Genomic DNA, 16,356 nt, shown 5'->3' on the forward strand with positions numbered 1-16,356 from the left:
GGTTATGAGATACAGACAGTGAATTCCCACTTTTTTAGGCTCATTCAGTGATGTCTGCCCGCCTAGCGGAGGCCAAGCTGGAGGACGAGCCTGGAGGCTGCGCGGCGAGCCCAGGCGTAGCCATGGCAACGGCGCCGCGCGCATGCCGCGGCCGGGAGGGCGGGGAAACGCGAGCGCGGAAGACTCCGCTCCCAGCGTGCTGGGAGGTGGCAGACGTATCCCGGCGCGTCGCCATGGCAACGGCGCCTCACGCTGGCAGGGGCCGGAGGGGTAGGGAAGGGGGCGGGGAATGCGAGCGCGGAAGTCCCCGCCCCCGGCCTGCTGGGCGGCGGCCCGCAAGGATTTGAAACCGTTTCACGGCGGCGGCGGCGGCCCGTAGGAAAGCTTGCAAGTAGGGGCCCCGGGTTCTTGTTTTTCCGAATTTCCCTCCCCCGCCCCTACACCCAGGTTCTCGAGTGGAATTTTGCGCGGACGGTGGTCGCCCCGCCCTTGCGGGCTGGTTCGGGGAGGGGCGTCGCCCCACAGGCCCCGGGCCCGTTCTCGAGGCCTGTGGGGCGCGCGCCCAGCCGGGGGCTCTGGGCGCAGAGCGCTGCGATGTCACTGGCGGAGTGGAAGCCAGTCCCGGCACGGACGGGGAAAGTTCTGAGTAAAGTTGGATAAGCGGACGGAGCTGGTCAACATGACGGGGTCCAGAAATCGGACCAAACGGTTTGCCGCTTGGGAGAGGAAATCTGTGTCTTGGACGAGGTAGGAGAGCGGCCTCGGCCCCGCGGGCCTCGCAGGCCGCCCCCGTGCCCGGTGCGGTGTCCGCCCAGCCCGGCCGGGGGCACGCACCGCTCGAGTTGTCACGTTTCCTCCCAGAACAGCATCGGCGACTCCGGACTTAGGGCGGAACCGGTGTGCTGGGTCGTAGGAACAGTCCTAATAACCCTGCTCTTGGGAAGGCCCTGCCCCAGCATCACGGCGTCCTGGGAGCCACGGACTGTTTCTGAGTTTATTTTTGTTTTTCCATGTTCGAGAGAACAACATAAGTAGATATGAGCAGTTTTTATTCTGATCATCGTGCGGCTTTTTTTGCTATTTGTCCTATTTAAAGAGGGTAAAAATAAGATAGAAAGGGCAAATGAAATGACACGAGCCTCTCCATAGTGGTTAGGGTGTAGCGGAGTGGAGCGCAGGATCCTCTGCGCCCAGTGCTCAGGCCCAGCTGCCGCTCTCCGTGGGACCCTAGACTAGTTACTTAACTCCGCTAAGCCTCAGCTTCGTCCTCTGTGAAATGGCCGTGAAATAGTGCCTGTCTCCAAGGGGGGTGACTGGGATACGTTTGTCAGGGAAGGCTCAGTCAACGCCCTGGTAACTGTCCAAACATGCAAATGTGTAAGCAGGTAAAACATGCACCTGTAAACCTTTTTGATTTACTGAAGGACGTATTTTAGGTTTGTTTCATGACCCACGGTATATTTAAAATCTGATTTGATTGAACAAAATTGTTTTCAGGCGACTTTCAGGAATATGTTTATTGTATTTGCCAAGGGGCATGATGTATGTGAGGTGTATTTGTTTAGCACTTGGAGCTGCTTTTTTTCAAGGCCTATTAATATTTGTGGCTTGCTTATGCTTTGCTGACTCCTGTGGCAGTTAAGCACCTTGAGAAGTTCTTAGCCCACTTTGTAGCTGTCCACATAGAAACAGGTTTAAAAAAAGACAATGCTAGTGAGTTAAATAAAAAACATGATCCAAATATAGATTATAGCTGTAAGCAAGAGTCACCCAATTTACTTCTTTTTTGCTTTTGCAGTAATAAGTTCTTTAAGCCCAAGTCAAAGATACAGCTTTACTTATTTTTCAATTCTAATAATTTAAATCTGCAATTCTAATAAATAGTAATAAGACTTTTTTATTAGCTGCAACAAGGTATAATTTGTATATAAGGTATGATTTGTGTAGCAAGAATACCTTGACAGTTTAAAATGGTAACTTAATTTTTTTTTTCTTTTTGCATTTGTTTATTTTGTTGGAGAATAAATAAGGGATAAAGAGAAGCAGATTTTTGGCTTTTACCAAATACCACGTGGACTATTGTGTTTTTTAAAAAAGTGTATACTTCAGTATTGCATATCATTATAGTAATTCAGATTGCCTTTCTACTTTTCAAAATACTTCTGTATTAGTTGGAGATCTTGCTGACTTACATGTAAATGGGCGATAGTCAGGTATAATGGATCTGAGAGCTAGGGATTTCAGAATTTTAATCTGAGCTTTGTGCTTAATTTCATGACGTTGGGTGAGTCTTTTAACTGTTGAATGTTAGTTTCCTCTAACATTGAACACTAACATCTCCCGCCTGTGTCATAGGATTTATTGAGGATTAATAATTGAGGAATCTTTTTGCTTGAGCCCTAGCTGTGGGTGCTCTCAGCCTAATGGTGGAATACATGAGCAGGATACACGTATAAGCCTGGAAGTACACTTCCAGGCCAGAACTGTGCTTAAAATTCTGGGTTTATGAGTTTCCATTTATTTGTTCATCCGTTTGAATAGTTGCTTTTCAGCTTTATGATCTAACATCCAGCTGTGGTATCATAGCCATATGTTACTAAGTACATAACTGATGTAGTTATGTAGGAATGCACTTAGTTATTCTAGGCATGGAAAACAAAACCAACCAACCGAACAACCCCAAACCAACTAACCAATCAGAAAATGTACTTAAATAAAATTTATCTTCACCAAGTCTTGAATTGAAAATGTTTCTTATGTAATGTAGAGGGTAGGATGACCCGTTTTGGTAAATAGAATTAAGGGCTTATAGTATTTCTGTTCTAGAAGGCCTATTTGGTACTCAGAACAGAATCTTTTAAAAGAAAAAGGAAAAAAAAAGCCAGGGGCTGGCCCGGTGGTGTAGTGGTTAAGTTCGTGCATTCCGCTTCGATGGCCTGGGGTTTGCAGGTTCAGATCCCAGGCATGGACCTACACACCGCTCATCATACAAAATACACTGGGGCCGGCCCCGTGGCTTAGGGGTTAAGTGCAAGCGCTCTGCTGCTGGTGGCCCAGGTACGGATCCCGGGTGCGCACCAACACACTGCTTCTCCATCCATGCTGAGGCCACGTCCCACGTACAGCAACTAGAAGGATGTGCAGCTATGACATACAACTATCTACTGGGGCTTTGGGGGGAAAAATAAATAAATAATTAAAATTAAAAACAAAACAAAACAAAATACAAAATACCACATACAAAATAGAGGAAGACGGGCACAGATGTTAGCCCAAGGCCAATCTTCCTCAGCAAAAAGAGGAGGATTGGCAATGGGTGTTAGCTCAGGGCCGATCTTAGTCACCAAAAAAACAAAACAAACAAAAAAAAACCAACCAAACAACTGTAAAAGTCATGTGAAAGTGGGACATTAATCATTTGGTTAGCATTTATTTACCAGTTAATTTTACAGCTTCTAATATGTACCACATAATGTGCTAGGTACCTACTAAGATGTGTAAGTCATGGTCTCTGTCTTCCAGGAACATCTCACAGACGGTGGAAGATGTAAATAATACACAGATGTGTAAAAAATAGCGTAATAAATGCTGCTACACAGATGTGAGCAGTGCACACTGAGAATGGATCAACGAGTCTAGGATATGTGGGATGAGCTTTATTCAGGATTGACATTTGAGCTGCGTTTACCTGAGTCCAGGCAGAGAGAACAATCTGTGACAAGGATGTGGAATCTTAGAAGGGCTTAGAGTGTTTGAAGAATGGCAAGGAGTTCCTTGGTAGTGAGGTGGTCATTGGTGGGTTGGTGTAGTTAGAGTGTGTGTGTAAGAAGGGGTGAGAGAGAGGCTCACAATGCAAAGGCACTGGTAGGCCTCACTTTGGGTTTGGATAGTATCCTGTTATAGTAGGCAGTCAGGAGAGGTTTTTGAATAGGGAATGACATGCTTAGCTTTGTGTGCAGGAAACTTACTCTAGTGCCAGTGAGGACTAAAGGAGGGGAAACTGGCAAGAGGGAGACTGGCTGGTGCAGTAGTGTAAGGAGGTGGAGGGAAGGGCTTTCTCTGAGATAGTGGCAACGAGAATGGAGATACAGCAGGTTTTGAGAGATTTCCAAGTATTTGTTGATATACTGGTTTATGGGGGTTTAGAGAGTGGGAACTGTGGAGAGGAAGGAGCAGTGGGGATGGATAGTTTGAAACAGTGGGTAGGCAATTGGTAGGTGATAGAGGAAGTGTCATTAGACAGGAGAGTTAATGCCTCTGATACCGAAGCAGAGGAGGTAAGGATGTGTTCTTTAAGAGGTAAGTTGAGAGGTGGAGGGGATAGCATTTTGGGGTGTTCCTGCCTGACTGTTATTTTTTCCATGAAGCAGGAGGTCAGATTTCTTAAATTGAAAGTGAGGGGAGGCTGGAACGGTTTAAGAAGCTTTCAGATGTCTGGTAAAAGTGTAAAAGCTGCTTTGTGGAGTAGGAAATAGTGCAGGACGCCTCAGGATTCAGGTGAGATTGGAAGCTATCTGACTACAAGGCAGTGCCATTTTTCTCCAGCAAACCCTTAGGGAGGGAACGAGGCAGGGTGTCCAGGGATTGCAGTCTTGCTGAGTATAAAGAGCAGATGGAGCGGAATACGGAGAGAGAGGTTAAGAGGATAAGAGGCTGTGATCAGAGGGAAGGGTTTTGGGGAGGTGATGGTGATGAGAATGGAGAGTAGGAGGTGAAGTCAGAAGGTGGGAGCCTCCCAAGAGGGGAGTTTTGGGTTGAGGTTGAAGAGTATGGAAAGTAGCAGTGTGGATCTCAGCACAGTACCCTTTTCCTTCCTAGGCAGGGCTGGGGGAGAGGGAGAAAGACGCCAGAGCACATGCCATGTGCGTGAGAGAGAATGGGAAACCTCGGTTCGCCTCTAAGGACTGTGAGGGAAGTCAAGTCGGCCAGTGAAAGCTAGGGTGTACTTACAGAGACAAGGCAGAGAGAACTTTCTATGAAGAGGCTGTTGATAATAAGACAGAGGGTACTGTGGTAAATATTAGAAGCTGGTTCAGCAGAGGGAGGGCAGTCTGTGGAGCAAGGCAGCTTATGAGGCAGAACAGAGCTTTTCCCCAAATATGTAGTTTGTAAACTGAATAAATGACAAATTGGGGACTATGCATAAGGTGGAGGTAGTCCACATCCCTTCCAAGACATTACGTAACTTAAAGGAACATTTTAAGTGTGGATATATTTTTAACTTAAGGAATTTTATCAAAACCTATGTTTCTGGGCCGGCCCGGTGGCTTAGCGGTTAAGTGCACGCGCACCGCTGCTGGTGGCCCGGGTTCGGATCCCGGGCGTGCACCGACGCACCGCTTCTCCGGCCATGCTGAGGCCGCGTCCCACATACAGCAACTAGAAGGATGTGCAGCTATGACGTGCAACTATCTGCTGGGGCTTTGGGGGGAAAAATAAATAAATAAAATCTTAAAAAAAAAAAAAAAACCTATGTTTCTGATTTCTGGGATTCACCTCTTATATTCAGTGTTATTCTAGCTAATTAAGAATTACAAGGACCAATATTTTAAGTTTTTTGAGGAAAATTAAAAATTTAAATTTACATACAGTTAAAATCACTTTTTTGGTATACAGTTTTATGAGTTTTTACACATGCAAAAAAGAATAGGTTCTTAAAACCTACACAGACAGTACGTAGAACAGATCCAACACCCCAGATAATTTCCTTGTGTCACCGCTTTGTATTCAAGACTCTCCCCTGCTGCTAACCCCTGTGAACTGCTGATCTGTTCTCTATGCCCATAGTTTTTGCCCTTTCTAGAATGTCGTACAAACGGATTCATACAGTATGTAGCCTTTTGAGAATGACTTCTTTCATTTAGCATAATACATGTGAAGTAATCCATGTTGTTGTGTGTACCAGTAGTTTATTCCTTTCTGTTGTTGAGTACTGTTTCATTGTGTGGATATACTACATTTATGTGGATTTACCACATAAACGTTACATGTAGATTTTTGTGTGAATATAGATTTGTTTCACTTGGATAAATACCTTAGAGTGGGATTTCTGGGTCATATGGTAAGTGTATGTCTAACTGCGTGAGAAACTGCTAAACTGTTTTCCAAAGTGCTTGCCCCATTTTGCATTTCTGCCGGCAGTGCATGCGAGTTCCTATTGTTCTGCATCCTCACCAGCATTTGGTATTGTTTGCGTTTTTTATTTTAGCTGTCATAATAGGTCTGTAGTGATATCTCATTGTGGTTTTAATTTTCATTCCCTAATGACTAACCATGTTGAACATCTTTTCATGTGCTTGCTTGTCATCTGTATCTCTTTGGTAAAGGGACTAATTTTTTTGCTGATTATTTTTATTGGATTGTTTGTTTTCTTATGGTTGAGTTTTGAGAGTTCTTGATTGTTAATATAAGTCCTTTATGAGATATATGATGTGCAAATATTTTCTCCCAGTCTGTAGCTTATCTTTTCAATGCCTTAACAGAGTACTTTGCAGAGCAAACGTTTTTTATTTTGGTAAAGTTCAGTACATCAATTTTTTTCTTTTATGGGTAGTGCTTTTAGTGTCTTATCTAAGAAATCCTTGGCTAACCCAAGGTCATGAAGATTTGCTCTATGTTTTCTTCTAAGAGTTTTATAGTTTACATTTTACACTTAGGTCTGTGATTTATTTTAAGTTAATTTTTGTATATAATGTGAGGTATAGGTTGAGGTTTATTTTGCATATTGATTCCCAGTTGTTACAGCATCGTTTGTTGTAAAAACTATCATTTCTCAATGAGTTGCACCTTTGCCAAATATCAGTTGTCGGTACTTGTATTGGTTAATTTACGGACTCTCTAGTCTGTTCCATTAGTCTGTCTGTCTTATCATTTCACCAATACCACATTGTCTTGACTACTGTAGCTTTTTAGTGCATCTTAAAATCGGGTAATGTGAGTCCTCCAATTTTGTTTCGTTTTCAGAATTGTTTTTGCTATTCTAGTTCCTTTACCTTTTCATATAAATTTTAGAATCAGTTTGTATATATCTGCAAAGAGTACTGCTGGGATTTTGATTGGAATTGCATTAAATCTGTAGATCAATTTGGGGATATTTAATGTTAGTGAGTTTTCTTTGATCTCTTTCATCAGAGTTTTGTAGTTTTCACCATACAGATCTTTTTCTTTTTGGTGAGGAGATCAGCCCTGTGCTAACGTCTGCCAATCCTCCTCTTTTTTTGCCGAGGAAAACTGGCCCTGGGCTAACATCCATGCCCATCTTCCTCCACTTTATATGGGACGCCGCCACAGCATGACTTGCCAAGCAGTGGGTTGGTGCGCGCCTGGGATCCGAACCGGCGAACCCCGGGCCACCGCGGCGGAGCACGCGCACTTAACCGCTTGCGTCACCGGGCCGGCCCAAGCATACAGATCTTAATATTTTAATTTTAAATCTTTTATAGACTGAATTATGGAAATGGAAAGTGAAGAAGAAAAATGGGAGAAGCTGGATGCGGAATTTGATCACTTTGTGGTAGATATGAAGCCCTTTGTTTTAAAATTAACCCATAGGTCAGGTAAGATTATGTTTGAAAATTAGATTCTTAAGAATAATTTTTTTCTTTGTGTTATTTAGTCAAAACAATGAACCATAAAATGAAAAGAAAGCTGAATTCCCTTTAATAACAGTTTTCCTCTTAACCTGATATAAGATTGTTTACTTTGAGCTGTTCAAGGGTAAATAGAAATTTAGTGATAATGTCCTACTAAACTGTGGAAAGATCTTGTTATGATACTACTTGTCATGTGTCACATGGATCTCTAAGATAGCTACAACTGTTTCTTCCTACATGTTTTCCTTCCCGCCATGGAAATGTTTGTCTACAAACAAAATGTTCTCTGACTCTTTTGTTTGTCAAAGCAGAAAAGAATCTGTTGGTCTTGTGTGCTTATTGGTTGACTGAATAAAATCAAGTGTGAATGAGTTTTGTTGCTGTCTTGTCTCCAATTCCTGGCCTGTTATCTCTAATTATGGAACGAGGGTCTTTGTCTGAAGTCAGAGAATTTTCAGATAATTTATAAGGTACCAGTGAGCAATTGGAGAGAGTGTAAGGGGCCAGGAAGATTCTTTAAGTCATAGTAGGCATAAGGCTGGCTGTTAAGGAATCTGATTTGGTAGCTTTTGAGTGGAGGGTTTGAAGTGGGACCAAGAAACTTTGACTTTTCCCCAAGTTCTATCCAAGTTCTCTATTTCCCTGAGGTGTCTGAGTGAACTCTATATTCAAAATGAAGAACCAGCTCAATATTAGATGTTTATTCCAGGGAGCTGCGTTGGGACAAGGGAGCGTAGTGTATGAGTTATGCGTTCTGTGGTCACCATTGTTCCAGGCCTACAACCTTTCCTAGTCCAGGTGGCTTGACATAGTCGTCACTTCAAGCCTCTTCCTCTACCCTCTTCTCCTGTCTTGTTGGGCTGTAACCTCTTTCTTCCTCTGCTATTCTTCACAATGAATATTACGTGTCCTGTGGCTCAGTCACAATTATTTGAATTAGTATTTAATGATATTTCTACACTCTGTCCTCTTCTGATATTCATTACCATTTTTGTTCTTTTTGTCTTAAATCTGCTGGTTAGAAAAAATTTGTGTTAAAATCTCCCATTATAAATGTATTTCAAATCAAACTATCCTCATATTTCATCTTCTTTTAAAGATGGATTTTAGGTACATAGAATTGGATTAATTATAATCTTTGGTTCATGACTTATTGTCAGTATTGGTACATCTGGCCCTCTTTTATTTATTTAATAATTCATAATGAACGTTCGGGAACTCACATCCCAATCAGGAACCTGAACATTTGTTTATTTATTTATTTATTTATTTTGTGAGGAAGATCAGCCCTGAGCTAACATCTGATACCAATCCTCCTCTTTTTTCTGAGGAAGACTGGCCCTGAGCTAACATCCGTGCCCATCTTCCTCTACTTTATATGGGACGCCACCACAGAATGGCCTGACAAGCAGTGCTCGGTGCGCGCCGGGATCTGAACCGGCGAACCCCGGGCCGCCGCAGTGGAGGGCGCAACACTTAACCACTTGCGCCACCAGGCCTTCCCCAAGAACTTGAACATTTATAATAACTTACATCTTCTTACAGCTAAATTTTACTTTTGATAATGGTTTTCTCCAATATTTTAAGTAGACGAGTGAATTCTTTTCATTAATCAAGTTGTTATACTAAATTCTAGCCATTCAAATATATAGATTTCAGTTTGCTGCCGGGGTGTATAGAAAATACATAGTTTGAAAAACTGTTTGAGTTTATCACTTTCACGTTTGTATTTTCTTTTTGCATAAAGTGTGCCTAACATCTTATGAAGTTTGCTTTGTGATTATATAATTTTCAAAGCTAAAAATACAAACATTCTTTAGAGGCCAGCTCTCATACCCATAGTGATAAATCTGGTATGAGCAAAGTGGTAAATCCAGGCCCAGCGATTTTTGTAAGTAAAACAATAAATGAATATGACCTTTAGAAACTAAGAGATTAAAGTAGACTTATGATTTGTGTTAGATGTATAATCCTCAAATTGAGTTAGCCTGAAAAAAGATTAATGTCGAAAGAGTTTTCATGAGACCTAAAAACAATTCTGTGTCATGGCAAGATAAGATAGTCAATAGGTCATTATATGTGGATTAAACTGTGCTGTGTTTTTTTAGGTAGTTTTTAAAAGGATAATTATTTTACAAAATTACATGTAAATAGCCCTCAATTATTTTTAGAGAGGCTAAAAGAAAACTCTAAATAAATCAACTACAAATCCCTGAAAATTATCAGCTTTAGTAAATAAAACAGTTGAGATTTAATTTTAGATTGTTTAAAATGCTCAAATAAGATCTGTTTTCTCTCTCTCGGTTTGTATAATTAGAATTATAGAAAGATTGTTCAATACAACTAAAATTATTTTAGAGATGTTTTTACACCAAAATTTTTTATTATTATTATTTCTTTTTGAGGAAGACTAGCCCTGAGTTAACATCTGATGCCAGTCCTCCTCTTTTTGTTGAGGAAGATTGGCCCTGGGCTAGCATCCGTGGCCATCTTCCTTTACTTTATATGGGATGCCGCCATAGCATGGCTTAACAAGTGGTGCGTCGGTGTGCGCCTGGGATCCGAACCTGCGAACCCTGGGCTGCCGAAGTGGAGCTCGTGCACTTAACCGCTGCACCACTGGGCCGGCCCTATAGCAAAATTTTTATCTCAGAAATTTATTTGACTGTAATCCAGAGGTTTAATTAATGTTTTTATTTTTTTAAATTTTATTTATTTATTTATTTGGTGAGGAATATTGGCCCTGGGCTAATATCTGTTGCCAGTCTTCCTCTTTTTGCTTGAGAAAGATTGTCCCTGAGCTAAAATCCATGCCAATCTTCCTCTGTTTTTTTTGTATGTGGGCCGCCGCTGCCACAGCGCTGTTTGATGAGCGGTGCGTAGGTGCATTCCCCGGGGTTCCAAACCCACGAACCCTGGGCTGCTGAAGTGGAGCATGTGAACTTAACCACTACACCACGGGGCCAGCCCCGAGAGATTTTATTTTTGAGAAAATATTTCTTTGCATTTGTCTTGCCTGGTCACTAATTAACTGATAAAGTTAAACTCTAGACCAGGGATTGGCAAACTGTAGCCCCTGAGGGCCAAATCCAGCCTGCTGCCTTTTCTGTAAAGTTTTGTTAGAAAACAGCCAGGCCCACTTGTTTACCTGTGTTGCAGTGGTAGAGCTGAGTAGTGGTGGCAGAGATCGTATGGCCTCCAAAGCCTAAAATATTTACTGTGTGGCACTTTACAGAAGGAGTTTGCTGACGCCTGCTCTGGACGAAAGCAGATGTTTTATATAGGTCTTTAATTTAATGTTTTATTTTCTGAAAAATCAAGTCTCTGATAGTTCTTATATATTTCTAGAACGGCAGAGGTGTGCACTTTGGATTAGAAAACTGTGTGAGCCTTCAGGAACAGGTGCAGGAATCATGGGCAGGAAGAATCGGAACCTATATGCAAAACTGTTACTGCATATGCTTAAGCGAGGAGTGCTTGAAGGCCCGTTTACACACCAACCTGAACCAGGGACACTGAAAACTTTACCTTCGTATATGGTAAGTGTCACTGACCAAAAGATGTATTAGTTTCATTTCTTTAGAAGTGTCAATTTGTTGTCCCATTTGGGAATGGTAATATTATTAAGTTATAAGTCCTAGATAATATATTAGTTAAAACTGCTTTTTCTCCCTGATTAAATTTTTTCCACCCTGCATAGAAATCAGATATTGGCCTGTAAGGGTTCTGTACCTACTTGATTTAGTCATCCTGCAGTATTCTATAATATTTCTAAAAAACTGAAAGTGAATTTTTTTATATTGAGCCTTAATTTCCCACTAATTTTTGCTGGATTATATTAATAATTTATGTATGTCAGTAAATTCTAGTTTATTAAGCTCTTTCATATACATTATTTAAAGATTCATGAGAGGTTGGATTGAGTGACTTCTAAAATTCCTTTCTACTCTGATAAAGTGACAATAATAAGTTGGAGTTTAGAAGTGATTTCCTATACTTGATTTAATTTCATTATCAAAATCAGCTTTGTTACAAGGCAGTTATAATTAAGCTTGGTTGATGAACTATTAGTGTCTTGGACCTTGTAACCATGAAATGTGCCTTGGTTTATGTGATGTTTGAATACTGATGTTTGAGAAATCTGACTAGAGAACTAGGTACTAGTAGTTGCTGTTTTTAAAAAATGAACGGCAAAATTCTTGTGTATGTCCTTTAAGGTTTTCCTGTTTTTTATCAGTTAACTTAAACCCAGATTCAGTCAAGAGACATGCTGCACGCTAGACTATAATTTTTGTTATCCATGGCAGAATGCCAAAAGTTTTAATGCTATTACCAATTGTATGTTAACGTAGAGCCATACATTTTACTTAAGATCAGTAATCTTTGGGATAGTAGTTACTTAACGTGATATTTGATCAAACATTGGAATGACTCTCATTTAAAAGAAATTGCTTTGCATGCCTGATTTGGGGTAGAGGGTTGTGTGTCACCCCTCCCTAGAGAACAGCCCCTTAAGGATTTTTTGTGTGGGATTGGGAGAATTGTTGCAGAAGTATCCCATTAATGCAGAGTTTTCTTCAGAAATGTGTCACGAAGCCCAGTTCACTTGAAGAGAAATAAATGGGCTAATGGCATTCTTCTTAATGACTAAAGGTAGAACATTTTCTGAAACACATTCATATGTTAAGATACGAGTATATTGTATTATGTTTTCTGATTCACACTAGTTTCATAGGATCATAGGAAAGGGCTTATTTTATAAATAATAATAATGAGAAGGCCTAGAGACCTTTCTTGGATTTTCTACCTAGTTTATGGCATGGCCAGAGCTAAATTCCAGGTCTTCAACTCGTTGTTCCCATCTTATCAAGGGATTCCTAGTTTCTACTTCTGATATTTATTGATTATGGTTTCTCTACCCACTGATTTTTTTTTTTTGGTGCAGCGTGGTTAATGATTACAGAAAGAAATAGAGGGGAGCACATGATTAAAAAGAACTTTCAATTTATCTTTTCATAAAGCTAATATTGCTTTTGTAATACAAATAATTATTATCAGATTTATCTGTTATATAATTTTATCATTTATCAGAGCATAACTAAAATGTAAAAATATTATCCATTTTATTTATTTTAATATTTCACAATTCATTGTACGTTGAATGATAGATTTTATATATTTTTATGTAAATGAATTTACGTTAAGTATTTGAAAGGTTGCTACCAAACTTGAAACTTGATGGAAATCTTTATTTCAGTATAGTACATTTTGAAAGAATAATTTTTCTAATTTTTAAAAATTAGTCCATCTATTTTGATGAACCAAATCCAGCACGAGCAAAAGGTTCAAGCCCAGAAGGATTACCAGACTGGGTAATGGGTGAGCTGGGGACAAGTGAACACAAATTGGATGAATCATGGAAGCTTTCTTCTGGAGAAGATTACTCTTTGTTACAGTTGCCAGCTGATGTCCACAGGTATGCTATGAAAATGGGATTTTGAATATCTTTCATCATTTAGCCTGTCCTCAAAACTGGTTCACATGTTCCATTTTTCTTTGTTTTTTTTTTTTTTTTTTTTTGGTAAGTAGTTGGTTTACTTCTTATTTTGGTCAAGTTGAGGGCTGTAAGGGATGCTGGGTACGTAAAATAACAGTGTTGCTTTACCATTTACTGTTCCATTTATTCAAGATTATATTACATTTTAGCCACTTTCTGGATATCTGTTAAGTATATGTATATATTCCATTGCTTGAAAGTGATGCCTGAGAAATCTTTAAATAACACAATTCTCTGTTTTCCTTTATGACAAGCATGAATTAAGAATGTTATCAATGACTTCAACAAAATATGACATCCTATGTATCTATCTTGAAGCTTATGTTTGAATTTCTCTTTTTCCCTCATTGAACAATATTTGTTTTGATTTAATAAAATAATGAATGTAAACCTCATTGAACTCTGCTGTCTGACTAGAGTACTAAGATTAAATAGGATTTTTAGTGCAAATAAAAGTAAAGGTCTAAGTTTTTGAAATACACAAAAAGATGATTATTGTTGTAGTATAACTTTTGGCCTTTAGGAGGGATAGATTTAAACTGGACTTTTTCAGGTTTTGAGTTTCACCTTTGGCATTGTTCCCTGAAATGTTAAAATGTTGAACAGTGTCAGTTGACATCTACCCTACTTCATGCTTCACTCCTCACCATTCTCTTGATAATTTTAATTTTTGAATATGATTTGGTTAACAATGTAATCTTTCTTTTCTAATATAAGGTTTTTGGTTTATTCCTTAATCAGATATGGAAATGTTATTAGTAATTTGAAATGTCTTCATAGTTGATGTAGTCTGTTATGTTTTTCAGACCTCAGGTATTATGGTGGAAAAGAACAGATGAACACAAAGCAAGAGATCCAGTCCATATGAAATTTTATTATTAGAAAGGGGAAATAAATTAAAATGGAGAGGCAAGAAAGGAAGAAGTGATATAATTAAGGATATGTTCAAAAGAGTAAAAAGAAATGAATAGTGAGTCCATAGGAGGTAGCGTTAAATACTTATTTTTGCATTTTAGGAGATTTAAAAGTAGAGGAGGTGTAATTGTGGAATTTTTGTTAGTCTTATAGCAAGTAAATGGAAGTATAAAGAGATTGTGGTCTGTATACAGAGAAGAATACAATTCTTGGTTTGGCTGCAAAATCTATCAGGTGTTTGCCAAAAAGCATTTGTTGAGTGTCCTGCTAGAGGCTGGCCTCCTTTCTAGGTGCAGTGAATATGGAGTTTGCAGTAGGAAGGTGAACTAAATTAGTTTCCTTTGTCTTGAAACTTAGACCAGAGGGTGAAAACTGCTGATCTTCTTGGACTGAATGAATCATGTGGATAGATTTGTTTTGTTTGACTTACATAGTGTCTTTAAAGATTTTTTAATCAGTTGTCAAAATGAGCAATTGGGGAATTTTATATAAAAACCTAATTTTCTGGCTCATTTTAAAAAGTGGAGACCTAGCAGTCTTTCCAGAGGACAGCCATGGGTTGGAGCTGAGCAATACTTGGTTACTGCCTAATGCAGCATGCCTGCACTATTTCTTGCTAATTCCTGACACTGAGTGTGAGGTCACTTATATCTATTATTGAGCTTGAGGTTTTTTTTTTCCCCCCTTTAAGTAGGGTTAAGAGGAAAATGGAGTATTTGTTTTTCCATTTCTGTATTCTATCAAAAGTGGAAAGAAGAAAGATAGATGAAAAGGGATCATGTAATTCAAGAAGAGGAGAGAGACTATATCTCTGTAGAAGTGAAGAATATCCTTATATCTGGCAGCATAATCACTCATTTGTTACCTGTTGAAGTCCTACGGACGTTTGATTTATAACCGTTGTTTTAGGTGAATAGGGGAGAGAGATAAGTGCATGGATAATTTCATATACTGGCTATGTGTAGGTGTAGAAGTATTCACGAAGATTGAGGTATGTATGAGAGTAGAGTTCAGGACAGGAAATAGACTTGAGATCTCCGGGGAGTCCAGGTGAATGGACTTTTTCTTCCTCAGAACAGAGGATCAGGTTTGAGAAAACATAGTGAGAATATTCTTCAAATATTAACTCAGTAACTTTTCTGGAAAATGAAACCATAGTAAAATCTCCACAATTTTAACAAATAACTTATTTTTCTTTTTTGCTCACTTATAATAAATAGGCGTTTTAATGCAAATTACTTGAGAATAAGGCATTGGTTATCAGTTATATGAGTAATTAATGGGAAAAGCAAGCAAGCCTTTGGTCCTGCTCAGTCCTTCAGATCTCACAACTTCAAAACAGCCTTACCTGACATCCCAGGTCTGTTTAGGTGACTCTGTTATTTACACCAAAGTACTCTGTGTTTCTTTGTTGCTCTCATCAATGTGCAAAGGTTCCATATTTGCCCTCTGTGCTAGATTGCAAATTTCATGAGGCAGGAACTGAGTTTTTCCTATTTGCACTGTATTTCCGGTGCCTAGCACTGGGCGGGAACCTGTTAGGAACTCCGTAACTGTTTGTATATGGTATATGCGTGCTTGAATGAATGAATGGATTGTGTTAGGCGCTGCCACATATGTAATTTAATCTGTACAGAAACGCTTTGAGACAAGTCTGTTGTGGCAGGGAGAATGGCCCATAAGGATTTAAAAAAAAAACTTTTAGAAAAAGTTGAAGGAAGGATAAATTTTAGAAGTTAAGAAAAGTATGGACATAGGCTGTAGACATGCCCTTCACACACCGTGAGGACTATAAAGACAGTGGAGGAGCTGGAAGAGACACGCTTAAGTATCTTTCTGGTCAAGTGTTAGAATATCACTGAGGCTAAAGGCCAATTAGGGCTATAAAGCAAAACTTCTCAGGATATCTTTTCTTACATGTTTCTCTTAATTTATTTCAATTTATTTTAAAGTTTTAATTTGATTTAAAATTTTATTCTGCATGTACGTTAACAGATATTTGTAATTTTACATATATGAAGGCATTTAAAAAATGAAACTAACATTTGCTTTAGCTAAAGGCAATAAAATTGATTTTAAGTCCAAATACATAATATGTGAGATGAGATCAGAAGTGGTGGTGAAGAGTCTCTTGATGGTCTGTCTTCATATTTCTTTTATAATGTTGCTCATTTATTCCGAGTGGTCATACTGTGCTAATGAAAAAGTTAGTATCTGCTAGTGTTGACCTAATACATCTAATCAGTTCTGCAAGAAATTGTTGTAAAAAGTTTAAGAGGCTTATAATATTTG

The 16,356-nt window shown here is 39.3% G+C and overlaps 1 protein-coding gene across 5 annotated transcripts in view; it reads left to right on the forward strand.

The window, feature by feature from the left end:
- Nucleotides 1-335: 335 nt before the first annotated feature.
- The window catches only part of CEP112 (centrosomal protein 112), a 449,184-nt gene continuing 433,163 nt past the window's right edge, over nucleotides 336-16,356 (forward strand). For 3 of the 5 annotated variants that reach the window (XM_058561413.1, XM_058561415.1, XM_058561417.1), the window contains exons 1-4: nucleotides 598-747; nucleotides 7,443-7,556; nucleotides 10,941-11,131; nucleotides 12,896-13,068. In XM_058561413.1, coding sequence (XP_058417396.1) covers nucleotides 7,451-7,556; nucleotides 10,941-11,131; nucleotides 12,896-13,068 — 470 coding nt within the window. In that variant the 5' untranslated portion in view covers nucleotides 598-747; nucleotides 7,443-7,450. Of the gene's footprint in view, nucleotides 392-597; nucleotides 748-7,442; nucleotides 7,557-10,940; nucleotides 11,132-12,895; nucleotides 13,069-16,356 lie in introns of those variants that run through there. The other 2 variants (XM_058561414.1, XM_058561416.1) reach the window with 2 other exon arrangements.

Source organism: Diceros bicornis, chromosome 18 (genome assembly GCF_020826845.1).
Source record: "Diceros bicornis minor isolate mBicDic1 chromosome 18, mDicBic1.mat.cur, whole genome shotgun sequence".
NCBI lineage: Eukaryota > Metazoa > Chordata > Mammalia > Perissodactyla > Rhinocerotidae > Diceros > Diceros bicornis.